This window comes from Theropithecus gelada, chromosome 5 (assembly GCF_003255815.1).
Source record: "Theropithecus gelada isolate Dixy chromosome 5, Tgel_1.0, whole genome shotgun sequence".
Classification (NCBI taxonomy): domain Eukaryota; kingdom Metazoa; phylum Chordata; class Mammalia; order Primates; family Cercopithecidae; genus Theropithecus; species Theropithecus gelada.
The window spans coordinates 171327592-171352724 of record NC_037672.1 but is presented as its reverse complement, the minus strand read 5'-3'; the positions used below and the strand labels follow the sequence as shown (position 1 = coordinate 171352724).

The following is a 25133-nucleotide window of genomic DNA, read 5'->3' as shown; positions in this document are numbered from 1 at the left end:
GAGTCTGAGGGCTGGCACCAACCAGCAATGACTCCGCTTCCACTTCCGGAGAGCCAGGGGAGACGATTCCGGTTCTCCGATCCCCCTTCTTGGTCACCTGCAAGTCCCGGCTCGCTCTACCTACAGAAAGAGAAGCCATCTCAGTATGATCTTTGTGAACATAGTCGACCTTTAATGACTTCTGAAAGGAATAGAGTTTCCTTGGTGAGCCTCAGAGAGAGTTGTGCCACGTGATGCGGAGAATTTTGCATGTATAACCGTACCAGGTTGTTGGTGTGGAGCAAAGGGAGAGCAGACATCCTCCGTGGAGTGTTTCAGTAGAAAGTGTCACAGCTAGGTCCATTCATCCAGAAGGCTCATCCCTGTGAGAAGTGTGTTCTGGTCATAAGGGACATTCTGTACCTGGCTGATCACCAAGGAACGCTGTCTGGGCAGAAATGGTACACTTGTGAGGCATGTGGGAAACAATTCTGGTTTAGTGCAAACGTGCACCAGCACTAGAAGGAACACAATGGAATGGAGATGTGGACAACGCTTTCTCTGAGAAAGGCTGCAGATTTTAAGTGTCAGGAAGGCACTTCACCTGTGGGAAAGTTGGGAAGGATTTTCTTGGCAACTGTGCCTTCTCCAACACAGGCTACTCACAACTGGATTGAAGTCACACAGCAGCACCAAATGTAGGGAGGCCTTTCACAGCAGAAAAGGTCATTACAAGTGCAGTGAACCAGGAAAGCTTTCAGGTACAAATACAAACTAGCTCAACATCAGGGAATTCACAATGGAGAAAAGGCCTTAGGAGTGTGGCAAATGTGGGAAATTATTTAGCCAAAACTCCACTCTCATTTGTCACTGGATAATCATGCTGGAGAAAGACTTATGAGTATGTTGAATGTGGAGAATTTCTTTAGCCAAAGCTCTGGCTTCATTGAACACTAGAGAATTCACACTAGAGTTAGGCCTCATGTGTATGGTGAATATAGGATATCCTTTAGCCAGAGCTCCATCCTTGTTAATCACAGAGAGTTCACACTGGAGCAAAGCCCTATGAATGTGTAAATATGGGAAATCCCTTCAACAAAGTCCTGGACTTATTCAACACTGGAGAATCCACACTGGAGAAAGGCTTCCATATTCAGTATAACAACTCAGGGGGAAAATCTCTGTGAATGTAAAGGAGGCATCAAATCCCATACATCTGAACATCCACAGTGGAGAAGTTCCCCAAAAATTCCAGGTAAGTGGGAAGCTTTAAGGAGCTACATTGTACTTTCTAACCTGTGCAGGACAGGACCCTTGCCAGATTTAGGTCACTGCCAGTTTCCGTGGCATAAACCATGTCACCTCTACCACCTGACAGATTCCCCATAGTGTGTATTAGTCACCTCAGTGTAACAAAAGAAAGCAGATGTTTCTGTTGTCTCATTCCCTGGAGAAAATCACGAATAGTCTGTGCCCTTAGGGGAATGTCATTCCTTCCTCTCTGACTAGTTAAGGCATGATCCTGACACAATCTTGTCTAAGAAGATTGATCTAGCCTGAGTATTACCGGCAATTCGCAAATCATTTTTCCTTCTTCCAATTTTGGTCTAATTTGCTTTGCTGCCAAAGCCCACCCAGGAAAGAGTATTTCACTTTGTGATCCTAATTTGTGGCCTGAATGCCAGGATTTCTTTGTAGGCTCAGAGTTCGTCCTGAGGATGGGGAAGTTGTTGTGACATCCTGTAGGACTCTGGGGAGAAGGATGAATCCCTTTTTCTCGGGGATGTCACATAACTCCTAGCACCCCTAAGAAGACTCCAGGCACTGCAGAGGAACCATGTGCCTGGATGTCCAAAACTCAAGTTTCTGGTGTCACTTGTAAGAGGCCAGGCTGAAACCATAACTGGTGCAGAAACACTGAGTGTGATTAATGAGGTCTGGAGGAGACTGCATCAAGGTTGAGAATGGCATCACCTCTGCAGTGTCTCCATAGGTGTTTCAATGGCTGTGGCTATGAGCATGAGTGGGTGCACTCCATGCTGGTATTTTTCCTGGAACTGACATCACTGTCAGAGCAAATAAGGTTTTGTTTACTCCTGTCATGACCTCAAGGCCATTGCTGCACAGTCAAGAAAATGAAAATAGAGAAATGAGAGATCTCATAGTCCAGCGATGTGGTTTTTGTCACCCTTCTAACATTTCTGTTGACTCATATAGAAATGATGTTTATTGCTCACCAATATTTCCTCCCACTGATGCGGGCTGACTTTCCAAAGGCATGGTGGAGTCACTATAGGGTTGCAAAACCTTATGTTTTCCTTTAAAAAGTAGATCCAGACTTATAAGTCATTTTTAACTTCTATTGAAACGTAATCGGCTTGCTATAAACTACACATATTTAAGGTGTATAGTTGAGTTGATTATCAGCCCGGGTGATACACCAAGACCTTCATCTCTATAAAAAAATTTAAGAATATTAGCTCCCCTTGGTGGAGCTTGCCTTTAGTCCCAGCTTCAGAGACTTGGATGGAGAATCCCTTGAGCCCAGGAGTTCAACACTGTAGTGAGCTATGATCACAGCCTTGCACTACAGCCTAGGCAACAGAGTGAGACACTGTCTCTTAAAAAAAAAACAGAAAAGTGTACAATTTAGGTACTTTCCATGTACCGATAAACTCAGGAAACTGTCAAAATCATGCTAATGAACACATCCAAACATCCATTACTCCTGTACACCTTTCTAAAAATCGTTCCCTGCTCTCATTTGCCCTCCAGACAACCCTTGATTTACCTTTTTTCAAAATAAATTAGTTTAATATTTTCTAGAATTTTATATTATTTTAATTGCAAAGTGTTTTTTATTATTCTTGTTTTCTTCATGCGGCATAATTATTTTAATATTCATTAATGTTGCTTATGTGAATAGTTCATTCTTTTCTTGTGGAGTCACATTCTGTTCTATGGATGTTGTCACTCCATTTATCTGTTAATGGACATTTAGGCTGTTTCTGGTTTTGGATTATTACAAATAAAATGGCATAGTTGAAGTATACAATTTGACATCTGAAACTCTTGAAACTGAAAGTTTCTTCCTACACTTGCAACATATAAAATTACTTTTACGAGGACATAGTCTACCTTTTGTAATGGACATTTTGTATGTAGACACAAATGGAGAGGGATGTATTATGAAACTCTAGAATCCCTTCCCCAGTCTTCCATCATTATACCATTTCATAGTCTTTCTTGTTTCATCAGCCTCTGCCACATTGCTAGGTGATTTTACTTACAATTCCAGACATCATGTCATTTAATGCATAATTTTTTCAGGATGCACTTCTATAATGTAAGTGTTCTTCCATAGCTCTAATAACTCTCATACAAAATAAAAATATTTTAAAATATTAAAAATGGATAAGCAAATGATTTGATAACCAAATAAAAATACTATAAGTGAGCACTAAGTATATGAAAAATATTCAACCTTACTAACAATAAAGATACAAGCATTTGGCCGGGCGCGGTGGCTCAAGCCTGTAATCCCAGCACTTTGGGAGGCCGAGACGGGCGGATCACGAGGTCAGGAGATCGAGACCATCCTGGCTAACACGGTGAAACCCCGTCTCTACTAAAAAATACAAAAAAAAAAAAACTAGCCGGGCGAAGTGGCGGGCGCCTGTGGTCCCAGCTACTCGGGAGGCTGAGGCAGGAGAATGGCGTGAACCCGGGAGGCGGAGCTTGCAGTGAGCTGAGATCCGGCCACCGCACTCCAGCCTGGGCGACAGAGCCAGACTCAGTCTCAAAAAAAAAAAAAAAAAGATACGTGCATTTAAATAAAAACAACTATTTAATGTTTTTCTTACCCACATTTGGCAAAGATGTAAGTGAGTGACAGTATTTGATAGTTAGAAGGGATATGGTCACCTTCAAATTAATTGGTGGGAGTATACATTGGAATCTCGTTTCTGCTTTTTTCTTTTTGATTTTGGAGTCAGGGTCTCACTCTGTTGCCCTGGCTAGAGTGCAGAGGTGTGATCACAGCTCACTGCAGCCACGAACTACTGGGCTCAAGCAGATATCCTGTCTCAGCTTCCCAAGTAACTGGAACTAGAGGTGCACAGTAACATACCCAGTTAATTTTTAAATTTATTTTGTAGAGACAGAGTCTCACTATGTTGCCCATGCCTGGTCTCTAACTCTAAGCCTCAGGACCATCCTCTCACCTCAGCTTCCCAAAGCACTGAGATTACAAGCATGAGCCACTGCATCCAGTGATTATCACATTTTTGGAAGGTAATTTGGCATATCCTCATAACTCAGAAATTTTACTTTTAGGAATTTAACCTAAGGACATAACTAGAAAACTTCAAAAAAGTGTCACAAATGCAAAAATCTACATGTCCAAAAACAGATATTGATAAATTAACTTATGAAATTTTGGCATATTGGAATAGATATGGAATACAGTTTTGTCATTTAAAATAATACTATTAATAGGATAACAAATACATTTTAATTTATGTGCTAAATTTTATAATAATAATAACTTCACTTGTCATGGACAAAAATAATAAAATTAGCAAAATATGTATGGTTTATTATGGATCACAATAATTATTATATAAATACAACTAAGATCAACTTATTTATATATTTAAATGTGAGCCTTTTGTTTCATATGGTTAGCAAAGTAATTAATATTTTGGCAATATTCTGTGAATCCCAATAAACATTTAGTCATTTATGTTTTCCGTGTAGACTACATAATTATATTGTTTTCTATTTTTTAATCGACACATGGATACAATTTGATGTTTTGATACATGTAGATGTTGTATAATAATCAAATTAGGGTAGCTAGCATATTCATCGCCTCATGCATTTTTCATTTCTTTGTAGTGAGAACATTCCAAAACCTCTCTTCAAGGTATTTTATAATATACAATACCTTACTGTTAACTATCTTCACCCTATTATGCAAAAGCACACCAGAACCTTTTCTATCTTCTTGGAACTCTGTATCTGTTGACCAACTTCTCCCCATCCTCCCAATCTCTCATTTTCTCCCCAGTGTCAGTAACCACTGCTCTACTCTCTACTTCTATAAGATCAACTTTTTGTTTTTTTAGATTCGATTTCAAAATGTTAACTTTAAAAAGCAAGTTATTTCACCAGATAGTTTCTTCATATGGCTTACTCAAATCTAGAATTGTTTTGTCTACTTCACTTTAAAGGCTGGAAATTATATCAAAAAAGAGGTTAGTTTAGCATGAGAAATTCTTATTGAACCCATGCTGGCTCCTAGTGGTAACCACCTTGCCTTACTAAGAGCTCAAAAATAATTGGTTCAATATTTATTTAAGCATAGAATTGTGCTGCAGATGGATATCAACGTCACCTCAGTACAATTTCTGGAATTTATATATGATAACCTCTTCCCTAGCCCCACTCCCCCTAACCATCTTGACCTGTCTTTTGAAAACATAGCCATTTGTAAATTTCTGGTCTCTGGTACCCATCACATTCTCCTCCAAGTTTGTTCACAGCAGCTCTTTAATCACAAAAGAAAATGCTTAGACACTGAAGAATGTCATTTGTTGGGATTAATAATTATTACTCATTCTAAAAGTATCCAGGTCATCTTTTTCATTCTTCTGAACCCCTTGTGATTTCAGACCACTCTTGCTTTGTTCTTTCTAGTTCAAATAGTGTTCTCCTGGGTAAAGAAGATTATAAACAAAATAGCACTGAGAAACAGAGGGTTCATCTGATTAGGTCTGCCAAGTTTAGCATGCCCTGCTTGCTTTTGGTTACCTGCTTTTTTTCTTCTTTTTCTTTTTTTTTTTTTTTTTCATGAAACTGAAGGCCACAGTAAGTGAAGGCTGCACCACTAAACACTGAAACTTAACCTTCATTAGCTGCATAATAAATTGAACATTTATAAATCACCATGGTAATGGTCACTTCAGTTGTTTTTCAGGAATGTGGGGCAGCTTCTGACCAGTTCAAACTGGTTGACTCTTCAGCTGGGCCTGTGTAAATGCCGGAGAGCATTTTGACATCAGAGGACCAAAAATTCCACCCTCAGATCATAATACCATCATTTTCTGCAAATATGTCCTATGAAATGCCATAAATCCCAACTATGTTTGCATAGATCACTGATTGCTTCATTTTTCCCCCACTGGCAATCACCTTTTCTCATGTCTTAGATGACCCTTCTTGTATAACCCATAAATACCCCTAAGCCTTATCTTCAGGGAGGTGGAGTTGAGACCTGTTCTTCCACCTCCTCACTGGCTACCTCATGAATAGTCCTTCTCTTTTTCAAAACCCATTATCTCAGTGATTGACTTGCTGCAATTGGGCAGGAAGAACCTGGTTTGATGATCATTGTAGAAGCTGTAGATACTCGATTATTCACTGTCATCTGTTGCATCAGCTATTCTGTCTCCTCTCCACCTTCATGTAGACATAGATATAGATATCTTGTTTAACATATTTTAAAGAGCATTTTTATTACCCTCCCCATGACGTAGAAATATCAGTTCATGGAAGCCTTCACCTTCATAAACTCTTCTTCAAATCTTATGCATTTCTTTTCATTCTTCTACCAATCTCCAGGTAGTTGGGTCTTTCTTATTCCCTTCTCAACTCCAGTGTTGCTTCCTTAGAAGCCTCCTTTCACAGCTCATCTCATGGAATCCTTCCTTCTCCCCCATTCATATCACTCTACCCCAATCATGTGTTGTTAGTTTTGTTTCACTTATCACTACCTGCAATAATTACTTTTTCTACCTCCTTCAACTGGAAAGTGAGCACGATGAAGATGAAAATAGTACTGTTCCCTTAGGGCCTGTTACTGACCCAGTCACATACTAGATATCAAATACATATCTGTTGAACACAGAGCTGATATTCCAAGCATTAACTGGTACAGCACAGGCAATAAATAATCAGAAGAGATGCCAGCTATCAACAATAGGAGCTGCCCTACTGGTGTGGGTAGACTGCATCGTAGCCTTCGTCAAATAATAAGTAAATTTAAGCATATTTAAGCATATCTACCACCTGACCAGGAATTATTCCTGTTTTCCCTGTTTGCTTCTTTAGAACATCTTTCAAATTCCTGTTTATAATATTGAACATTTTATTTGGGAAGTAGAACTTTATTGTAAGTCTCACAAATATTTTCATAGATATTTATATTGATCTGTAGTCATGATATAGCTCTCATACTTTCTGTGAACTTTCCATAATCTCAGGTTGGAAAGGCTAATAATAATCCCAGCATTTCCCTCTTTATTCAATAGGCATACTGAGATGTCAAAATTATTTTACAAATCAGTTCTTCTTTTTGGATTAAAATTCAACACAGAGTCATACCTTTGTTGCCTCATCTATCTTCAGACACTCAAAATGGACAATGTAAATCAGATATTTTTCACATGTTTTGTTCTTTCAGTAGAAAATAGAAAAAATATACCACCCTTATCAGATAAAGCTTTCATTCTGTGCCACATGTCACTCACTCGCTCTACTCACATTCACCAGATAATAAATTGTTTAAAGTCAGGACTTATTTCTTCTTATGTTTCTTTTAATTCCTGCCACCCAGCACCAGACCTTGACTATAAGTGGGATCATTACGTTTAAGTTGAACTAAATTGAGTGTACTGATTTATCAAAGCTAGACTTTTATAGGTACTACAGATAAATAATAATTTCACATTTCTCTTGATCCTTTTGTGTTGACCCACTTTCTCCTTTAGATTTTTGTCTTTCATTTGTGCATATGCTTTCAACTTCCTTGTGCCCACATTCAGATACGTTTATTTAATATAATGGATAGACTTATCCTGCCATATTCCAGTTCTGACTGCCATCTCACTAACTCATTAAACATAATGTTGAGATCATGTTTATCTACTTATGGTTCGATCTACATTTCATTTTACTCATCACTGACACTCATATTGTGTAATCAGTTTTCTTTTGCTTTCATTTAAGAGTTACAAGAAAACCCTTCCAAAGCATCTGGGTTTAAATTTTATCTAGTTATTTCCCCTTTCCTCTAAACATTTTGCTGAAGTCAAGTCTCTCAAAATGAGTCCTATTTTTGCAGGAACTCACTGAGATCAACTAAGATTTGATGATCTTTCTAATACTGTGCTATAAACTTCACATACATCTTAACATTTAACCGTCATGAGAACATTCTGTAAAAAACATTATTGCTTATTCTTAAGTTGTATATAACTGATTTGAAAAGGATTAAGAAATTCACTGCTGGTTACAAGTGGTAAGCTGATATCTGTGTTTCCTGCTTTATTTAGGAAGAGCTTTCCTTCCCATTCTTCATTTTAAAACTCAGTGCAGAAAGTCTTGTTACTTAGCACCACCTAAACATATAGTTACATTAAGTCCAAGATCTTATTCCTAGTATAAAAATTATAAAATTTGCTTAAATATTGCAAATATTTCTTCTAGAAATATTATTCATTCCACCACAAATCAGAAAATGATAGTAATGGATAATGAGCCTAAGAAAATTTGGCAGATTCTCAAACGTATAGCAGAATAATACTGTGACAAGGCATAGGGTGGCATCATGTTGGTCAGATCTCACATATACTTACAGAATGAAGTTGGAACAATTTACCAAATATCTGTAAGCTTCAGTTTCTTCTTCTGTAGATTAGAAGAAGAAACCTCATTGCAACATTTTAGGAAATAAATGAGATAATGCGTATAAACCTCTAGGTATAATACCTGTTGCAGAGTAAGCCTTTAAAAAATGCTAACTATCATCATTGTCATCATCACCATTATCATTATTTTGAAGACTCTAGACTAATAATATACATCTGTTTAATTATATCAAGCCACAGTAACCCTGAACATCATAATACATACCTCTTCCTAGACTAATGTGAGATTTCTGGGTAACTTTCAGTACCTATAAATCTTGTTATTTTTCTCTTCACAAAGATAGCTATGTTCAGTACAAAATGTACTCCCTGGGAATACTTGATCTAGCCCCTAAGTATAACCCAATCAATAACAACTGTGTGACATAGGAGAGACACTTAATTGTTTTAATCTACTTATCTATAAAATAAAGGGATCGAAACAGACCACAAAAAGCAAAGTCTTTATCCACACTAAAGTTCTGAGATTTCTTCTTGCGCAGCTCTGTCTTGTGGTAAATAATTAACATCTATGGTAGCAAAGAATAAATTATTCTCTAGTTCTAGTTTGCTAAGTTGATGTCTAGCTCTCTGAGAATATTACACCATTTTAACTCCAAAAATAACAAGACACAGCAGCTCTACTGTCTAGTGGAAATTAATAAGCTAATGACCTGAAACAAAATCAATGTAATGCCAAATAGACATACTATAATAATGCATTCTTGAAATAAGTGTAGTCATCTGTGACTGTCTGTTGCCTCATTAATCCTGACAAAATCCCTACAAAGTATTTAAATAGTTTGTAGCGGAAACATTTTTGTTTTAGTAGGAGAAAGAAAAACCTTATACCAAACAAGAAATTTGCATATTTTGCCTAAAATTACCCACAAGATTGAGGAACAATCTAGAAGAAACTGGATCTGTGAACTTCCAGCTGAGTGTCTGTAAGGAGGATGAGAAATAGTGAGATACGCAGATGGAGAATAAGGAAGGAGATGTTTTCTTCTTTCCTTTATTCGTATCTGAACTGCCTACGAAAAACAGATGAGGCCAATTCCCAAAGTGTCTTTTCTTTCAAAGAAGTTTTGTAATAGTGCTGTATTCTCTCCACAGAGTGAAACTGTGCAAAAACTGAATTTTCGTTCACAGTGGGTCTCCGGGAACATACCTGGTCTTCTCTCACTGTCAAGTCAATCACTTTCTATTATTACCGTTACTTAGAGCTTCCCCTCCTGGACGGTTTCTGTGCTTCTGAGCAGAGGAAGACCTTGATTTTTGGGCGAGACACTGAGATGCCTATTCTTGGAAAAGTATGCTAACGTTTTCTTTCTTCCTTCCTTTCTTCCCTCCGCGTCCCTTTCTCTGTCTCTCTCCTTCTTCCTCTCCTGATATTGGTCTTGGTCTCTACCTCTTTCTCTGTCTCTCTCTCTCCTACTCTTTGTAAAACAGACTATTGCCTCTAATTCCATAAGATACTTAGGTTACTTGCACGGTTACAGATAAAACTCATAAGGATTATCATCAGTAGGAATTTTTCTAACAATAACTTGTGCAGTTACTCATACAGTGTATTATATGCTCCCACCGTTGCAGATTCAAAAAGTTGACAGAAATCAGGGAAATTTAATTCCAGAGCAGAGTGCCAGTGATCCAGGATAGTTACACAAAAGTAAGTTTAAAAAGACAATTTCAGTGTCAGGATTCAATTGAAAAGCTGATAACCAGTTGTCTTGATATGTCCAGATATATTTAAAAACAAAATTCTAAAATTTTTTTTTGTTTTTAAAAGAAGGAGTGTTCTAACTCTCAGAACCAAAAATATATTCACTGATTAAAGTTTTGTTGACCTTAGTTCATAAAGGATATTAAATTTAAAAAATCCTAAGAATTTATGAAACATGGAAAAAAAAAAAAAAAAAAAAACCATGTTAAGAGCCTCCTCCAAGTCTAGGCAATGGGCTTCTGAAAGTTGTCTTCTCTTGACACCAGGTACTGAGGAATAGGACCTGTTTTGACACCAGCTAAAAAGACACTCAAATCACTAATGACCCATGAGCAACATATTCCCATTCACGACTCTACATCATTTCTCCACAGAGGACTTCAGTTGTTCACTCGAGTGCTCTGAGGTTTAGGTCAGTTTTGCTAGTACCCTCCAGAGGGTCTCCTGTCTGATAAGACCGCCTATTTGAATAATCACAGAATGAAGAAACTTATTCTCCCCACTATGCATGGGAGGGTCCAAACAGTATGTGGAATCTTTTAAGTGCAGAAAACTTGCATTTCCTTCTCCCCATCATAATGTGAAATTAGGAAAAGCTAATCTGACAATTCGTTCATGACCAGGAGGGTTAAATTGCCAAAAAGTAAAAGGAGTTTGTCCCAAAGAATTTTCTAGGACTGATATGATTTGGCTGTGTCCCCACCCAAATATAATCTTGAATTGCAGTTCCTATAATTCCCACGCGTTGTGAGAGGGACCCAGTGGGATATAATTGAATCATGGGGGCGGTTTCCCCCATACTGTTCTCATGGTAGTGAATAAGTCTCAGGAGATCTGATGATTTCATAAGGGGTTTCCCTTTTCTCTTGGCTCTCATTCTCTCTTTTCTGCCGCCACGTAAGACATGCCTTTTGCCTTCTGCCATGATTGCGAGGCTTCCTCAGCCACATGGAACTGTGAGTCCATTAAACCTCTTTTTCTGTATAAATTACCCCATCTTAGGTATGTCTTTATCAACAGCATGAAAACAGACTAATACAAGGACACTACCCAAAAGTTCAGAAAGAATAAATACATTGCAAAGATGAAACTCCTCAATCAAGTGCAAAGAGGTTTCCTTCCCCAAATTTAAAAGCCAAATGTATAAGCTGACATCCAGTGTTATACACAACATATTTGCTTTCATTATTATGAAAAGTATGACAAACGCGAAAATGGAAAATGCAGATATGAGTGGGTGATTGTCACCAGAAGTCTCACTGACGTTCTTTCCCATGATTCTGTCCTGTCAAGTCAATTCTCGTGATTAGCATCATGATGGAACACTCTACTCCCTTTCTGTTCTCAGGAGGGACGCCTGAATTTCTTTGTTTCTTCCCAACATCCTAGATCCTATAACAATAAAACAGGCAAAATACAGTTGCTGTGGTTCCATTGCCCCTGACTACAATTCATTCTCCGAGTTAAACCAAGATAATCTTTCAAACACCCAAAACATAGAGGTCTCTCTAGGTTTTAAAGCCATTCAGTGACTTCCCATTGTCTGAGAGTGAAATATGAAGTCCATTTTATGGCTTAAAATGTTCGTAGTGGTGTGCCTCCTTCCTTCTTCTCCAGCCTCATCTTCTGCCATTTCCTCATCCCTCATCAGCATCCCATGTTCTAGCCTTTCTTTTAATTGTTCAGATACACAGCATTCTCCCTTTCTCCTGGACGCTAGAATCTTCAGCTCCCTCTGTTTGCACTACCTCTTCTTCCCTTCTCCTAACTTCTGTTTTACCCATAAACATTTTTCAGACTTCAGGAGAAACAGCACTTCCTACAGGAGACTTGCCTCTTCCCCCTCACCATGTTAAGCCCCTCTGACATGGGCTGCCATATATCTGCCTGTGACCAAATTATTGTCTGCACCCCCAATGAGGCTACAAGCTCCATGGAGGTAAGATCATTTGTTTTATTTACTGCATGTACTCATGCCCTAGCACAGGACATATCTGTGGCGGCCAAAAAACATTTGTTGAATAAATTGTACAATTATATGAGCACAACATGTTAAGTAGAAGTTACTTTAGAGTAGTTGTTTATGACTGATACCACCCAATATTGGAACACATGTGTAGAAATGCCTCAAAAGTTCTTCTTCCTCAGTCTTCAGGTCCACCTGTAAGTGATGAATTTCTTTTCCTCTTTCTCTGTGTCACAGATTACCACCACGTGACCATTTGGCAACTGAATAACTTTGACCATTAGATTCTTCTCCCATTACTGAACTGAATGGCCTTTCTGTACTTGCCGTTTGCAGGCATGTGTGATGTTCTGTTAAGTACATATCACAAGACTGGCTCAATCCTTAATGCATCCATCTGTCAGTTTCCCCAATACAGTTTTGTCAAAAAACAGAATTCCGTTTCCAGATTGGAAAATCTATGTGTTGTGGGCTGAATTGTGTGTCCCCCCACAAATCCTTACATTGAAGCCCTACAGCCTAATACCTGAGAATGTGGCTGTATTTGAAATTAGAGCCCTTAAAGAGGTGACTAAGTTAAAATAAGGCCACGTGGACTGTAATCCAATCTGGCTAGTGACTTTATAAGAAGAGGAAATTCGCACACACACATGAACACACATTCACAGAGAAAAAGCCTTGTGAGGACACAGTGAGAAAGTGACCATCTGAAAGCCAACAAGAGAGACCTGAAGAAACCAAACCTGCCAACACCTTGATCTTGGACTTCCAGCCTCAGGAATTGTGAGAAAATAGATTTCTGTTGTTTAAGTCACCAAGTCTATGGTATTTTGTTATAGCAGCCCTAGGAAACTAATACACCAAGAAAAGTTAGAAATATCTCACCATATTCTGGAGTCGAAAATCTATCTGTATCATCGTTCTTTCTCCATTTTCAACTAAGCATCTCTTAATCCAGAAATAAATATGAATATTAAGGAAGAAACTTAATAAGAATATTTCATTGATCACCAAATTTGTGCCAGGCATTGTACTGGGTGCTTCAAGGAATGTCAATTTGTTCCCCTTTTGACAGCTCAGGAAACAGGATAAGGGAGGTTACGTAATCACCAAAAGATCATACAGTTAGCAAAGAGGATGAGACAGCATTTGAATATAGATCTAAGAGAATTCAGTGGAGTAGACAAAGCAAAGGCTTTGGAGCCATGTGACTTGGATGCGTACCCAAATTTGTTGCTAAATTCTGGTATCAGTCACTTGTCTTGCATGAGGCTCATTTTCTTCATCAGTAAAATGAAGGTAATACTACTTAATCGTGCAGGGTTAGCAAAAAACTAAATGAAATAACTTATAAAAGACCAGAAACACAGTAGCTATTTAAAAATAGTCAGCTCCTCTATTGTAGCTTGTGGTAGCAAAGCTAAGACAAGCCCCCAGACCCCATTACTAGCAGTAACCGTCTTACGCCAGCAGTGATTTTTTGTTGTTGTTTGTTTGTTTCAACAAAGAAAAATCTGATTTTTGTATTGATTTATATGTGATTATTTTAAAATTCAGTAAACATGTCTATCAGGTGAGTGACTGGCCTGCCTAATCTGAGCCTGGGCCTGTGAGTGAGTACTTCTTGGAATGTCTCACCACTGTGCATGGGATGAAGGAAAAATGAATTTAAGACTAGCCTGGCCTAACAGGTCAGAACTGAGCTGACAGACACTAGGGTATGGGAAAATATATGTTTGCTCATGAGTGCTGATTTCAGTCTATTTTCAACTTCTATTTCTTAAATAAATCACCATTCAGACAGGGCTAAATGTATTGCTCAGCTACAGTTATCTCAAAATTAAGAGTTTAATTTTCAAAAAAGAAGTAATAGGAGTCAGTCACACCTTGAGTCAAAGCCTCCTCCTTCATTTTCTAGATAAGTGACCTTGACCAGATTCCCCAAACTCCTTAAACATGTTTTTCTCATCTGTAAAATGACCACAATAATAACTACCTCACAGCTTGGTTGTGAATAATAAATGCAATTATATATGTATACTGCTTAATGATAATAGCATTTATGTAACATTTGCTATGTGCCAGTCACTGGTCTAAGCACTTGACCTGTATCTAACTTAGTACAGTCTTCACAACAACTTTATGAAATAGGTGTTGTTATTATCCTCATTTTACTGATGAGGAAGCTGAGATTCAGAGAAATTAAGTAACTAACTATCCAAAGGTCACAGAGCTAGTAGATGGTAGAGCTGGATTCAAGCCCAAGCAGTCTGATTACAGAGGCTGTGCGTGTAGACAATAAGAGATGCCTGCTTCTGAGTAAATATTCAACAATCAACACTTCTAATTGTGTTAAAGGAATAATCACCTCTCTTAACTTGGCATCAGTGTGTTGCATTTGTTTTTATTTTAAGAGAACTTTGTTTGAAAAGCTAAATCAAATACAGCTCTCTACATGCTAGGAAGCCATGTGTCATTTCAAACATACCCACTCTCCATGTCTTCAGGCCTTTGACATTTGATACTCCCTCCTCTAAGTATCTTTGCCCTCCCACTTTCTTCAACTGTTTTCTTATGCAGCTATCAGATCTCTACCATGGAAACACCAATCACAGGATCATAAGGAGCTTACTGTCTCTGGGTGTCTTCAAAGAGGACTGTGTCTTTTTCTCTGGATCCCTTCCAGCTGATGCAGCACAGCGCCACCCAAAGTACATGCGCAATACACGCTGACCAAAGAAAAGTAGAGATAAATATGAGATATGTGTTCAAGAGAAGATGGAAAATTTTAATAGGATGGTGAGATTTCCCATAGGTTGTGATTATCTTTTTATATAACAGAAATATATTGATAATGGGTTTTTGGAGAAGAATGTTCTCATATTTTACATTAAAATTCCATTTTGAATTTAAAATATCTATGGAACATTATATGTGGTGTATTATAAAACCAGAAAAGGGCTGCTTACCCAGTCAACATCTCCCGAATCTTCTGATTTTTATATGCATTTCTCAGCTTCTGTGTTCAGGACATTATTTACTCTCACTTACATTAGCTATGTATTTCTGTCATCACAGTGATTTGTGTTATAAAAAACATAATTCTTAGCAAAAAAGAAGTTAAATTTGAGATAAACCATCATCCAAATAATTTTGCAAAAACATTCTTATTTATAGGCTATGCATGTGAGTGTCCCTTATCCAAAATGCTTAGGACTAGAAGTATTTTCAGATTTCAGAATTTTGGGGGGATTTCGTAGTATTTGCATGTACATAATGAGATATCTTGGGGCTAGGACCTAAGTCTAACCACAAAATTTATTTGTTTCATATACATATTATAAATATAGCCTGAAAATAATCTTATGTGTTTTAATAATTTTGTACACGAAACCAACTTTGTATTAAGTACTTACATGTGGAATTTTCCACTTGTCATGTTTCAGATTTTTGGAGCACTTTTTAACAAAATCTTTCATTTAAAAAGGATTATTGCTTAGGAGTGGGGACCGGGGAGGCAGTGTATAATGACACTATCTTCATTTTGTTAGATAAGTGATTTACGTCTATTTGGAGACTTTATGGCAATAAATGATCTAGTAGGTTAGCCAATTTGGTTGGCCTGACTGCTATCTACCAAAAAGATTTAATTTGCTCAGTGTTCTACATGATTTGGTCATCAGGGACATTTGGGAGGATTTTTTCTATTGGGAGATATATTAGGTTAGGCTGTGACAGCAAATAGAAGCAAACATGCAAAGGCCCAACAGATTAGAAGTTTATATCTTGCTTACATCGCAGTCCAGGAAGGCTCAGATTTTGGAGCACTTTGGATTTCAGATTTTTAGATTAGGAATGATAAACCTGTGACTGACACATGGCTTCCTGGCATGTAAAAAGGGCCACAAGAAAGACACAGGGCATGGGACACCTCAGATGTGATGCCCAGGAGTTTAGATATTTTAAGGATTTTAAACATGAGAATATCTAAACATGATCAGATCAGTTTTAGAAATTTTCCTAGGAGAAGTGCAGAAGCTAAATTGGATGTAAGAAATGTGGAGCAATTAAATGAAATAAGTCAGGTACAGAAAAATAAATATTGCATGTTCTCAGTCATATGTGAAAGCTAAAAAACACAAAACCTTATAGAAGTAGAGAGTAGAATTGTGGCTATCAGATGCTGGGAAGGGTAAGGGGAGGTGTGTATAGGGAGAGGTTGGTTAATGGATATGAAGAAACAGGTAGAGTAGAGGATAAGTTCTAGTGTTTTCTAGAACACATGTAGGGTGAATATGGTTAACAATAGTTTAGTGTATAGGTTCTAAAAGCTAGAAGAGAGGATTTTGAATGTATACAACACAAGCAATCCTGATTTTATCACTATACATTGTATACATGTATTGATATATCACTCTGTACATATATATCACTTTGTATATATAGATCACATAAATATGTACAGTTATTACATATCAACTAAAAAGGGAAAAAATCATTCCTTACAGAGATCACGATTTGGTAAACAGTTTAATTCACTGTAATAAAGCATCTCACAATGAAAAAAAAGCGGGGGAGGGGAATTTGGAGGCAATGAGAAGCTAACTGCTGTTGCTATCATAGGAGAAAATATGAATCTGGACAGTGGCAGTGGAAATTGAGAGGAGGGAAAGGGATGAAGGGGTACTAACTTTTCTCTAGACCTCAGTCCTTGCTATCTACTAAAAAAACCTATTCCTCACACTTTTCTCTATCTCACATTTATTATTCATAAATATTTCAGAAGTAATATGTTGGGACTACTATTAATGTAACATTACTTTGTGGCAAGCTCTGTAATAGTTTTTAATATGTTTTACCTATTTTAATTTTCACCATTTTTTTTTTAGAAAAGCTTACTTTATAATAAGGAATCTGAGACCCAGAGTTGAAGCAAATTGCCCAAGGTTACACAGCTGGTCAGTAGCAGACACAAGATCCAAACTCAGTTTGTCTGAATCCAATGCTGATGCCCTTGTGCCTCACTCACCCACTGCCAAACTTCTTCCTGTTCTTCCACTTGTCACTATCCTTGACTCGTTGCACTTTGACCTCAATCAATCTTCTTGTCTTTTCTTAAAAGAAAAACATATTTGCTATCTAATCTTTTCAACTACTATCCAGTCCATTTCTCTTTCCATGTAACCTTGGTCTTCAGTCCATGACAATATCTGTCTTCTCACAGGTCATTTTCTGCTTTAATTCCAGCTGTTCAGTTTTTGCGCCTTCTAAATTTACTCACACTAAATATTGTCCTGAAAAATTCAAAATATTTCTCCATCCTTTATTCCCTGGTGCTCACCTGAGTACTTTGCATTATTAACTACTTCTTTCTTCTTGAAACTACTTCTCCCACAAAAACTGCAAACCGGTGTTCTCCCAACATGTTCCCATGTTACCCCAGCAGTTCCTTTTCTGTCTTTTTTGCCAGTTCCTTCATCAGAAACTTCTATGTTCTATGTTCTGTGCAGGCCATTAGAGAAGCTGAAGTTTTGTTCGGTTCCTTGTTTTCTTTTTATCTTCTACTATTATTTCCTTTCAATATGACCCCTCAGTTTACTCTTCATATTACAATTTTAATTATCATCCTTAAACATCTATCTTCCTGTCTTACTTTCTCAACATTTTGTCAAGACCTAATTTCAAATTAATGTTAAAGACATTTGCTTAGCAGCTTACCAACAACACGACAAGACACATTTTACACAGTCTCCTCATACACTCCTTCCCTGCCCAGCCAGCCACCTTTCTCAGTGTCTCCCTTGGAAACAGGCAAAAAAGATATAAAAATGATTTATTCTGCTGTTAGTCTCAATCTTTTGCTCAACTCCCATTTCCCCCAAGTATTTAAAATTTTTTTTTCTTTAAGAAAATAAATGCCAGCTGGGCACAGTGGCACATGCCTGTAATCTCAGCACTTTTGGGGAGTCCAGGGTAGGAGGATCTCTTGAGCCCTGGAGATTTAGGTTGCAGAGAGCTGAGATTGTGCCACTGCATTCTAGCCAGGGAGACAAAGCAAGATCCTGTCTCAAGATTAAAAAAAGAAAAAAAGAGAAAAAAAAAAGGTCAACCAATTACGTTTACATAATTAAAATTGCAGCCTGCCTCTGACAACATGAGAAAAAGAGAAAAAGGTCAGTGGAATAGCCCTTGCTGAGTGCAAGTCCGCATACAGCTAGTCCTGGAGTTCCTGGAGAGCAAGGAACGTCTGTCCCAAACTTGACTCAGAGCTTCCAAAGTTGGCGTATTTCGACAAGTAAACATTCCATTGAGCCAACAATTTGCTAGGCTACCAGCGGGTCTGGAGGGCCTGTTGATGATGGCAGTTCTTGTGGGGATATCTCAATATGACACACAATTGACACTGATCAGAAACACAGCGCCAAGGAGACTCTAGTCCTAGCCTTGAAATGTTATGATTCCAGGTTTTCAGGACAGAGCAGAGTTCACTTCTTATCTCCAGTATGTGTAAAAATTTGTCCAAAATGTAACTAAGAAGAAAACAATGGTATTAGTTACTTCTGCTCCCCGTCACCCTCAACCCCAGTGATTATGGCATGGGAACTCACACAAAACTTTGAGACAAAAGAGCAACAAGTCTGCTTTATTGTTTGCTTGTTTGGTTCCCGAGTCGGGGCCGGGAAGGAGTGCAGGAGGAGGAATCCAAGCTTGCAAGCCTCTGCTCCGCTCTCCTTCTATCCAGTTGGTCTTTAGGACACTGAAGGAAACTCTTCTTCAGAAATAACCTTTTAACTTTTCTTCTGTCAGCTGTCTGCCAATCACGGAGCCAGAGGCTGAGGGGAGGCTTTGAGCAGGGCTGCGAGTCCCAAAGGCAAAGATCGCGAAGCTTGGGTCTCCGGAGCGCTCAGGGGGCAGGTGACACAGTCGTGGGCTCCCCGGCGGGGGCTGGCTTGACAGTTTCCTCCCCGCCCACTGGCAGGGGAGCGCCCCGCCGGGCTGCACGCGCGCGCGCGCAGGGGGGACATAAAAGCTGCGGCCGCGCGGAGACGCGGAGCTCGCCCACCGCCCGCCCCAGCAGTGGCTGCATCATGCACGTGAACGGCAAAGTGGCGCTGGTGACCGGCGCGGCTCAGGGCATAGGCAGAGCCTTTGCAGAGGCGCTGCTGCTTAAGGGCGCCAAGGTAAGCCCGGCGCCCAGCCGCGGAAATTTCTCTGCTCACACACTCGGAGACTCGTCCCGCCGCCCGAGGTGCACTGGGGGAGACAGGGAGGCCGCGCCCCGCGTGCCCACTCCACTTCCAAAATTTGCTGAAGCTGAGGCTGTGAGCACACCTCAAAAGTGGCTGGGAGGGAACCCGAACCTAATTGCCACATTTCAGGTCCAGGAGGGGAGCCTCTTGTGTGTTTATTGTTTGTCCGTCTGTTTCGTGAGCTGCGCAGGCCCGCGATTCCTCTCCTCTTGTCTATAGGTAGCGCTGGTGGATTGGAATCTTGAAGCAGGTGTACAGTGTAAAGCTGCTCTGGATGAGCAGTTTGAACCTCAGAAGACTTTGTTCATCCAGTGCGATGTGGCTGACCAGCAACAACTGAGAGGTAAGACAGGGGAATCAGTCTGTTAACTGGGAACGGAACGTGCTCTGAGCAAGCAACAACCTGAAGGCAGCGGAGCCAGGGGGCCCTGGGTGCAGCCTCCGCTGCCTCCTCCAGAGCAGCTACCTTGAAGCTCCAAAAGACAGTTTGGACTGATAGGTTTCCTTCTGACAGCCTAATTCCTGTAAAACCGAAAGAAAGGCAAGACTGCTGGAGAAATCCTTTTAGTGTAGTCATTTGGCAGCACTTAATGTAATCAAAATTCCTCTATGTATTCAAAGACAGTGCTGCTGCAGTAATTATTAAATGACTGAAATTGCAGACAAAACTTGGAAGATTAAAGTAGGCTAAGGCACTCTTGACAAACAACTTCTCCCAGAAACCTGGCCAATGACAATCAAATGTGGCAGTATGGTTGTTTTAAACATATCGGAATACAAGTTCAAGGACCATCATCACAGAAGTGCTAGATGCTTTTGACCATATGTTTTCTCTGGCTTTTTCCCCAATGAGACAGTACTTTAAAATAATAGTAATAGTAATCATAATAAACTATACAATGTTAGAATTGTAGTAGAAACGTCTCTATCAGCCTTTCCTCAATGCTTTCCTGTTTCCGGCTACTCACTTAAAATAGACCAATCTACTTGTGAAGTATCAGGGACAATATTGGCATACACAATAAACAGCTTTGATTATAAAGCTGTTTTTTTTCTCTTTTTTTTGTACATCTACTGGAGAACTTGAGAGTGCCCCCAATAAACTTACAGGAAAAAAAAATTCTGGAGAAAAACTAGAAAAGTAAAATATTTGTATTTCACAAAGTTTTATTCAAAGAGACTGAGTAAATTATTAGGCACTTTTTAATCAAGGGGTCCGAAAACTTTTGCAAATCTTATTCCAGTGCTCCTGTTCTTAAAGGGACATCAAGTGTAAATTTATTTTAAAATTTTAAAATATTCTGTAAGAGAAAGAAAATGAACTGATGTGTTAGAAGGAAGTGGTGTACCCACAGTTAAGAGAAATTGTAAAGGAAATTACATAACTGCAATCTGAAAATGCTAGTAAAGACCTATAACACAGATGACAAGCATGAGCAGAACAGATTTGGAAACACAGTACAAGAGGAACATATTGTGCCAGAGGACAATTATGTTGATAGTACATGATATTTTGGATCAAGGATAGAGCCAGGTCAGATCTTAATATTAATGCTGATGGAATAAGGAACAGTATACACAATCTGAAAGCCATTTCTGTCTCAATTTATATAGTTTCATAAATGACATTTAACTACTAATTGTACTAATTGTTTTTTTCCCAGTATTTAAAATTAGTATATTGGCTATAAACACATTCCTTAAGGATAAGTGATTGTGGAGGAGGAAAAAAACTCAGACACATAATGAGTGACCCGGGAAGGCATGTTGGTCATGAGAAATCCACGTTGTCTGGACATCAGCATTTGTTTGCATCTAAAGAAAACATGACATTGATTTTTCCAATTTCAGGATTTAATGTTGCCTATAACTTTTAGAACTGTTTAGACAGTATGGAAATTATAAAAATACGAGGTGAAAAGGTTCTTGGAGATAATCTAGACATAACTTATTTTACAAATGAACAAATTGCAGCCAAGAGAGTTTAGATAAATTGCAAAGAGTACCACAGCATATAAATGTCAGCAAGAGCTAGACCGTAGGTTGCTTGAGCCTGGAATTCAATGGGATGTCAGAAAACGAGATGGTATACTATACATTGGGAAGGGCAGAGTATAAGGAATACGGTGGAGAATAGAAAGAGGAAAGAAAATTAAAGCGGCAATTAGATATACATATTTAACACCCTCATTTTCCAAAACGTGAAAGTTGTTTCTGTGGAGTTATGAAGAGTTAGAACATACTCAGAATAGAAGAGAAAAAAAATTACTGGGGGACCTTTTCCGGACCCAATTTGAGATCTTAAGAAACCGTTTTAAAATTCTATGAAAAAGGCCAGGTGCAGTGGCTCACGCTTGTAATCCCAGCACTTTCGGAGGCAGAGGTGGGCGGATAACGAGGTCAGGAGATCGAGACCATCCTGGCTAACATGGGGAAACCCCGTCTCTACTAAAAATACTAAAAATTAGCCGGGCGTGGTGGCGGGCGTCCCTAGTCCCAGCTACTTGGGAGGCTGAGGCGGGAGAATGGCGGGAACCCAGGAGGCGGAGCTTGCAGTGAGCCGAGATCGCACCACTGCACTCCAGCCTGGGAGACACAGCAAGACTCTGACTCAAAAAAAAAAAAAAAAAAATCCATGAAAAAGTAAACAGTTTGTATTGTATTTTGTTGTTCTTCCATTCCCGTGCAGTGAGTGTAAAAGGTGCATATTAGGAAATCTTGAAAATGTTTTTAGTAAACAACTAGCATAGTAATTTATCCGTATGGGAACTGATTAATCCATGTCTTCCCCAGTATGTCTGGTGGTTGGTAATGATTATATGAATTTATTTCAATCAAAATTAAGCTTATGCTGACCTACTGTTTTTAAGGACTTTATATGTTGGCCTGGAGACCTGAGAATATATTTCTGTCATATAGAAAAATAACCACAATTTTTATCCATAGTGTAAAATAATATAAGTAGAATGAATGATCAAAGGCTCAGGGAAACAGTTTAAATCAATTAGAACTATGTCAAAGGCTGCTTTGAGAAACAATAGACATGTGATTGGACAGTGTAATGAAAGACACTCAGGCCTCAGAATCCGTGCCAACTTTATCCTGTTTGAACATAGTTTTATACGAACTAGTAATCTGAAGTAGTAATAGTAGTGAGAAAGAAGAAAAGAAGGAAATAGTAAACATCGAAGTTTCAGTAATCAAATAAAATCAACTGAATGAAAAGTAGACTTTTGCTAAGATATAAAAACTCCCCCAAACATGCATAATAGATCTGAATACACAAGAATACTTGTATTAACATAACACTTTATGAATTTAATGTGGCTTATAGAAAAGGATGTTTACCATAGTCTAAGCTGCAGAGCTTTAGTAACTTCTCAGGGACTAAGAGATGTTGCTTGCCCTAACTGACTTCAACGAGTTCTTAGCTTAGGATTTTAGCTCAGCTCTCTAAAATTTACCCCATTAAGTTACTGCTTATAGAACTTCAATGTGCATACAAATCATATATGAATATGTTAAAGTTAAGATTCTTATTCAGTTGGTCTGTGGTGTCTGCAAATTTCTGTATTCTTACCAAGCTGCCAGATTGATGCTTCTAGTCCACAAACCACACGCTGAGAAGCAAGGAATTAATTACAGTCAGCCCATGAGTTTAATAATTTTCAGTATGAGGGTAAATAAACTGAAATTCCTCTCATGGCATAGGACGTGATTTAAATGTATACATGGAAAATAAGAATGTATCAGTAATGTCTTGTTTTATAATTAGACACTTTTAGAAAAGTTGTAGACCACTTTGGAAGATTGGACATTTTGGTCAATAATGCTGGAGTGAATAATGAGAAAAACTGGGAAAAAACTCTGCAAATCAATTTGGTGAGTTATCTTAGCTATGTTTCTTGTCTATAATTATTTAATAACATGATATTTATAAAGAAAAAAAGGTTCTTGGAGTCATGGAAACAAAACAATGACCTACAATATAGAAAAAGGGAAGTTACAGAAAGCTAGATAAAAGCATTTTCTTTGATAAAAAGGAAGACATTTAATGATGAAAGTAAGTCTGTCTTAAAATATTAGAAAGAAGCACGAATAAAATAGAATTGATTGCTTAACTCAGGGGGTGGCAGACTATGCCCCACAGATCAAAATAGCCTGCCAGCTCTTTTGGTATGACCTGCAAGCTAAAAATACCTTTTTACATTTCTAAATGGTTGAGAAATTCAAGAGAAGAATCATATGATTATATGAAATTCAACTTTCAGTGTCTATAAAGTTTTATTGCAACACAGCCACAGTCATTCATTTAAGTATTGTCATTGGCTATTTTCATGATATAGGGGCAAAGTTTAATATTTGTAACAGATCCTGTGGCATTCAGTGACTAAAATATGTACAATCTGGCCCTTTACAGAAAAAGCTGGTCAACCGCTGACTTATTTATTTAAAAGTAATCTTAATTAAATGCCAGAATGTAACAGAAAACAAAATTAAAGTGACAATTGAACTTTGTAATTAGTAGGACTTTTTATCCTGAAAGTTCATGGTGTGTGTGTATGATTTACACAATGTTTAATAATTATTTAGCTCTTAAAAATGGTAGAATTAAGAAATACAATTTTCTCTTGTATCCATTGAGTCATGAGTTTGTGGGTTATCTCATTCTATAAATGCCCTTGACATAAGATATTGGAGTTTAGTAAAAATCAAACGTTGACTAAAACAAAATGTCAGATAGGCTGTGCCTGGGGTCACCCTGCCCTTGCTGAGGTCATTCTCACCAATCTAACAAGCAGGTAATTGTAGAGTACAATTTGGCCACTGTGTGTGTATAAAGGTACAGGGAGTGGCCTCCTACTTCATGATATCCTCCTAGTAAATTATAAACTCCATAAAAACAAGAACTGGGTTGTGTTTTTCTTTGTTTCTCCTTCAGTAATCAACACAATATCTTGAAGATAGTGCTTAGTCAATACATTTTTTACTTAAATTGAAATGCCCATGAGTAATTACCTAACTGCTATAATAACTTGATAGAGGCAATGAGGATGACACTATACCACAAAAGAGCTAAATCTGTAAGTCCTACCTTGAGAAGAGTACAGAATTGCTCCCGAAACTTGACAGATACCTAAAATACATTTTTCTTTTAATTTTTTAAATTTTTAAATTATTTTTGTTGGTTTTCCTTTTTCAACTTTTATTTTAGGTTCAGGGTATACATGTGCAGATTTGTTACCCAAGTAAATTGTGTGTCACTGGCGTTCGGTGTACAGATAATTTCATCACCTACATAGTGGTCATAGCAACCCACAGATAGTTTTCCCACTTTCACCCTTCTCCCACCCTACATCCTCAAGTAGACCTTGGTGACTGTTGTTCCCACCTTTGTATCCATATGTGCTTAATGTTTTGTTCCTATTTGTAAGTGAGAACATGAGGTATTTGATTTTCTGTTCTTGCATTAATTTGCTTAGGATAATGACCTCCAGCTGCATCCATGTTGTTACAACCAA

At 38.2% G+C, this 25133-nt stretch overlaps 1 protein-coding gene and 1 long non-coding RNA gene across 8 annotated transcripts in view; both read left to right on the top strand.

The window, feature by feature from the left end:
• The first annotated feature begins 91 nt into the window (after nt 1-91).
• LOC112625402 lies at nt 92-18193 on the top strand. Its single transcript, XR_003119582.1, has 3 exons — nt 92-1234; nt 4137-4272; nt 17251-18193. It is a non-coding gene; the product is annotated as an uncharacterized LOC112625402 (long non-coding RNA).
• Nucleotides 18194-18833: 640 nt separating this feature from the next.
• Nucleotides 18834-25133, top strand: part of HPGD (15-hydroxyprostaglandin dehydrogenase) — a 32109-nt gene continuing 25809 nt past the window's right edge. For 4 of the 7 annotated variants that reach the window (XM_025385664.1, XM_025385660.1, XM_025385658.1 and 1 more), the window contains exons 1-3: nt 19002-19542; nt 19831-19954; nt 23387-23493. In XM_025385664.1, coding sequence (XP_025241449.1) covers nt 19450-19542; nt 19831-19954; nt 23387-23493 — 324 coding nt within the window. In that variant the 5' untranslated portion in view covers nt 19002-19449. Of the gene's footprint in view, nt 19543-19830; nt 19955-23386; nt 23494-25133 lie in introns of all 7 variants that reach the window. The other 3 variants (XM_025385659.1, XM_025385663.1, XM_025385662.1) reach the window with 2 other exon arrangements.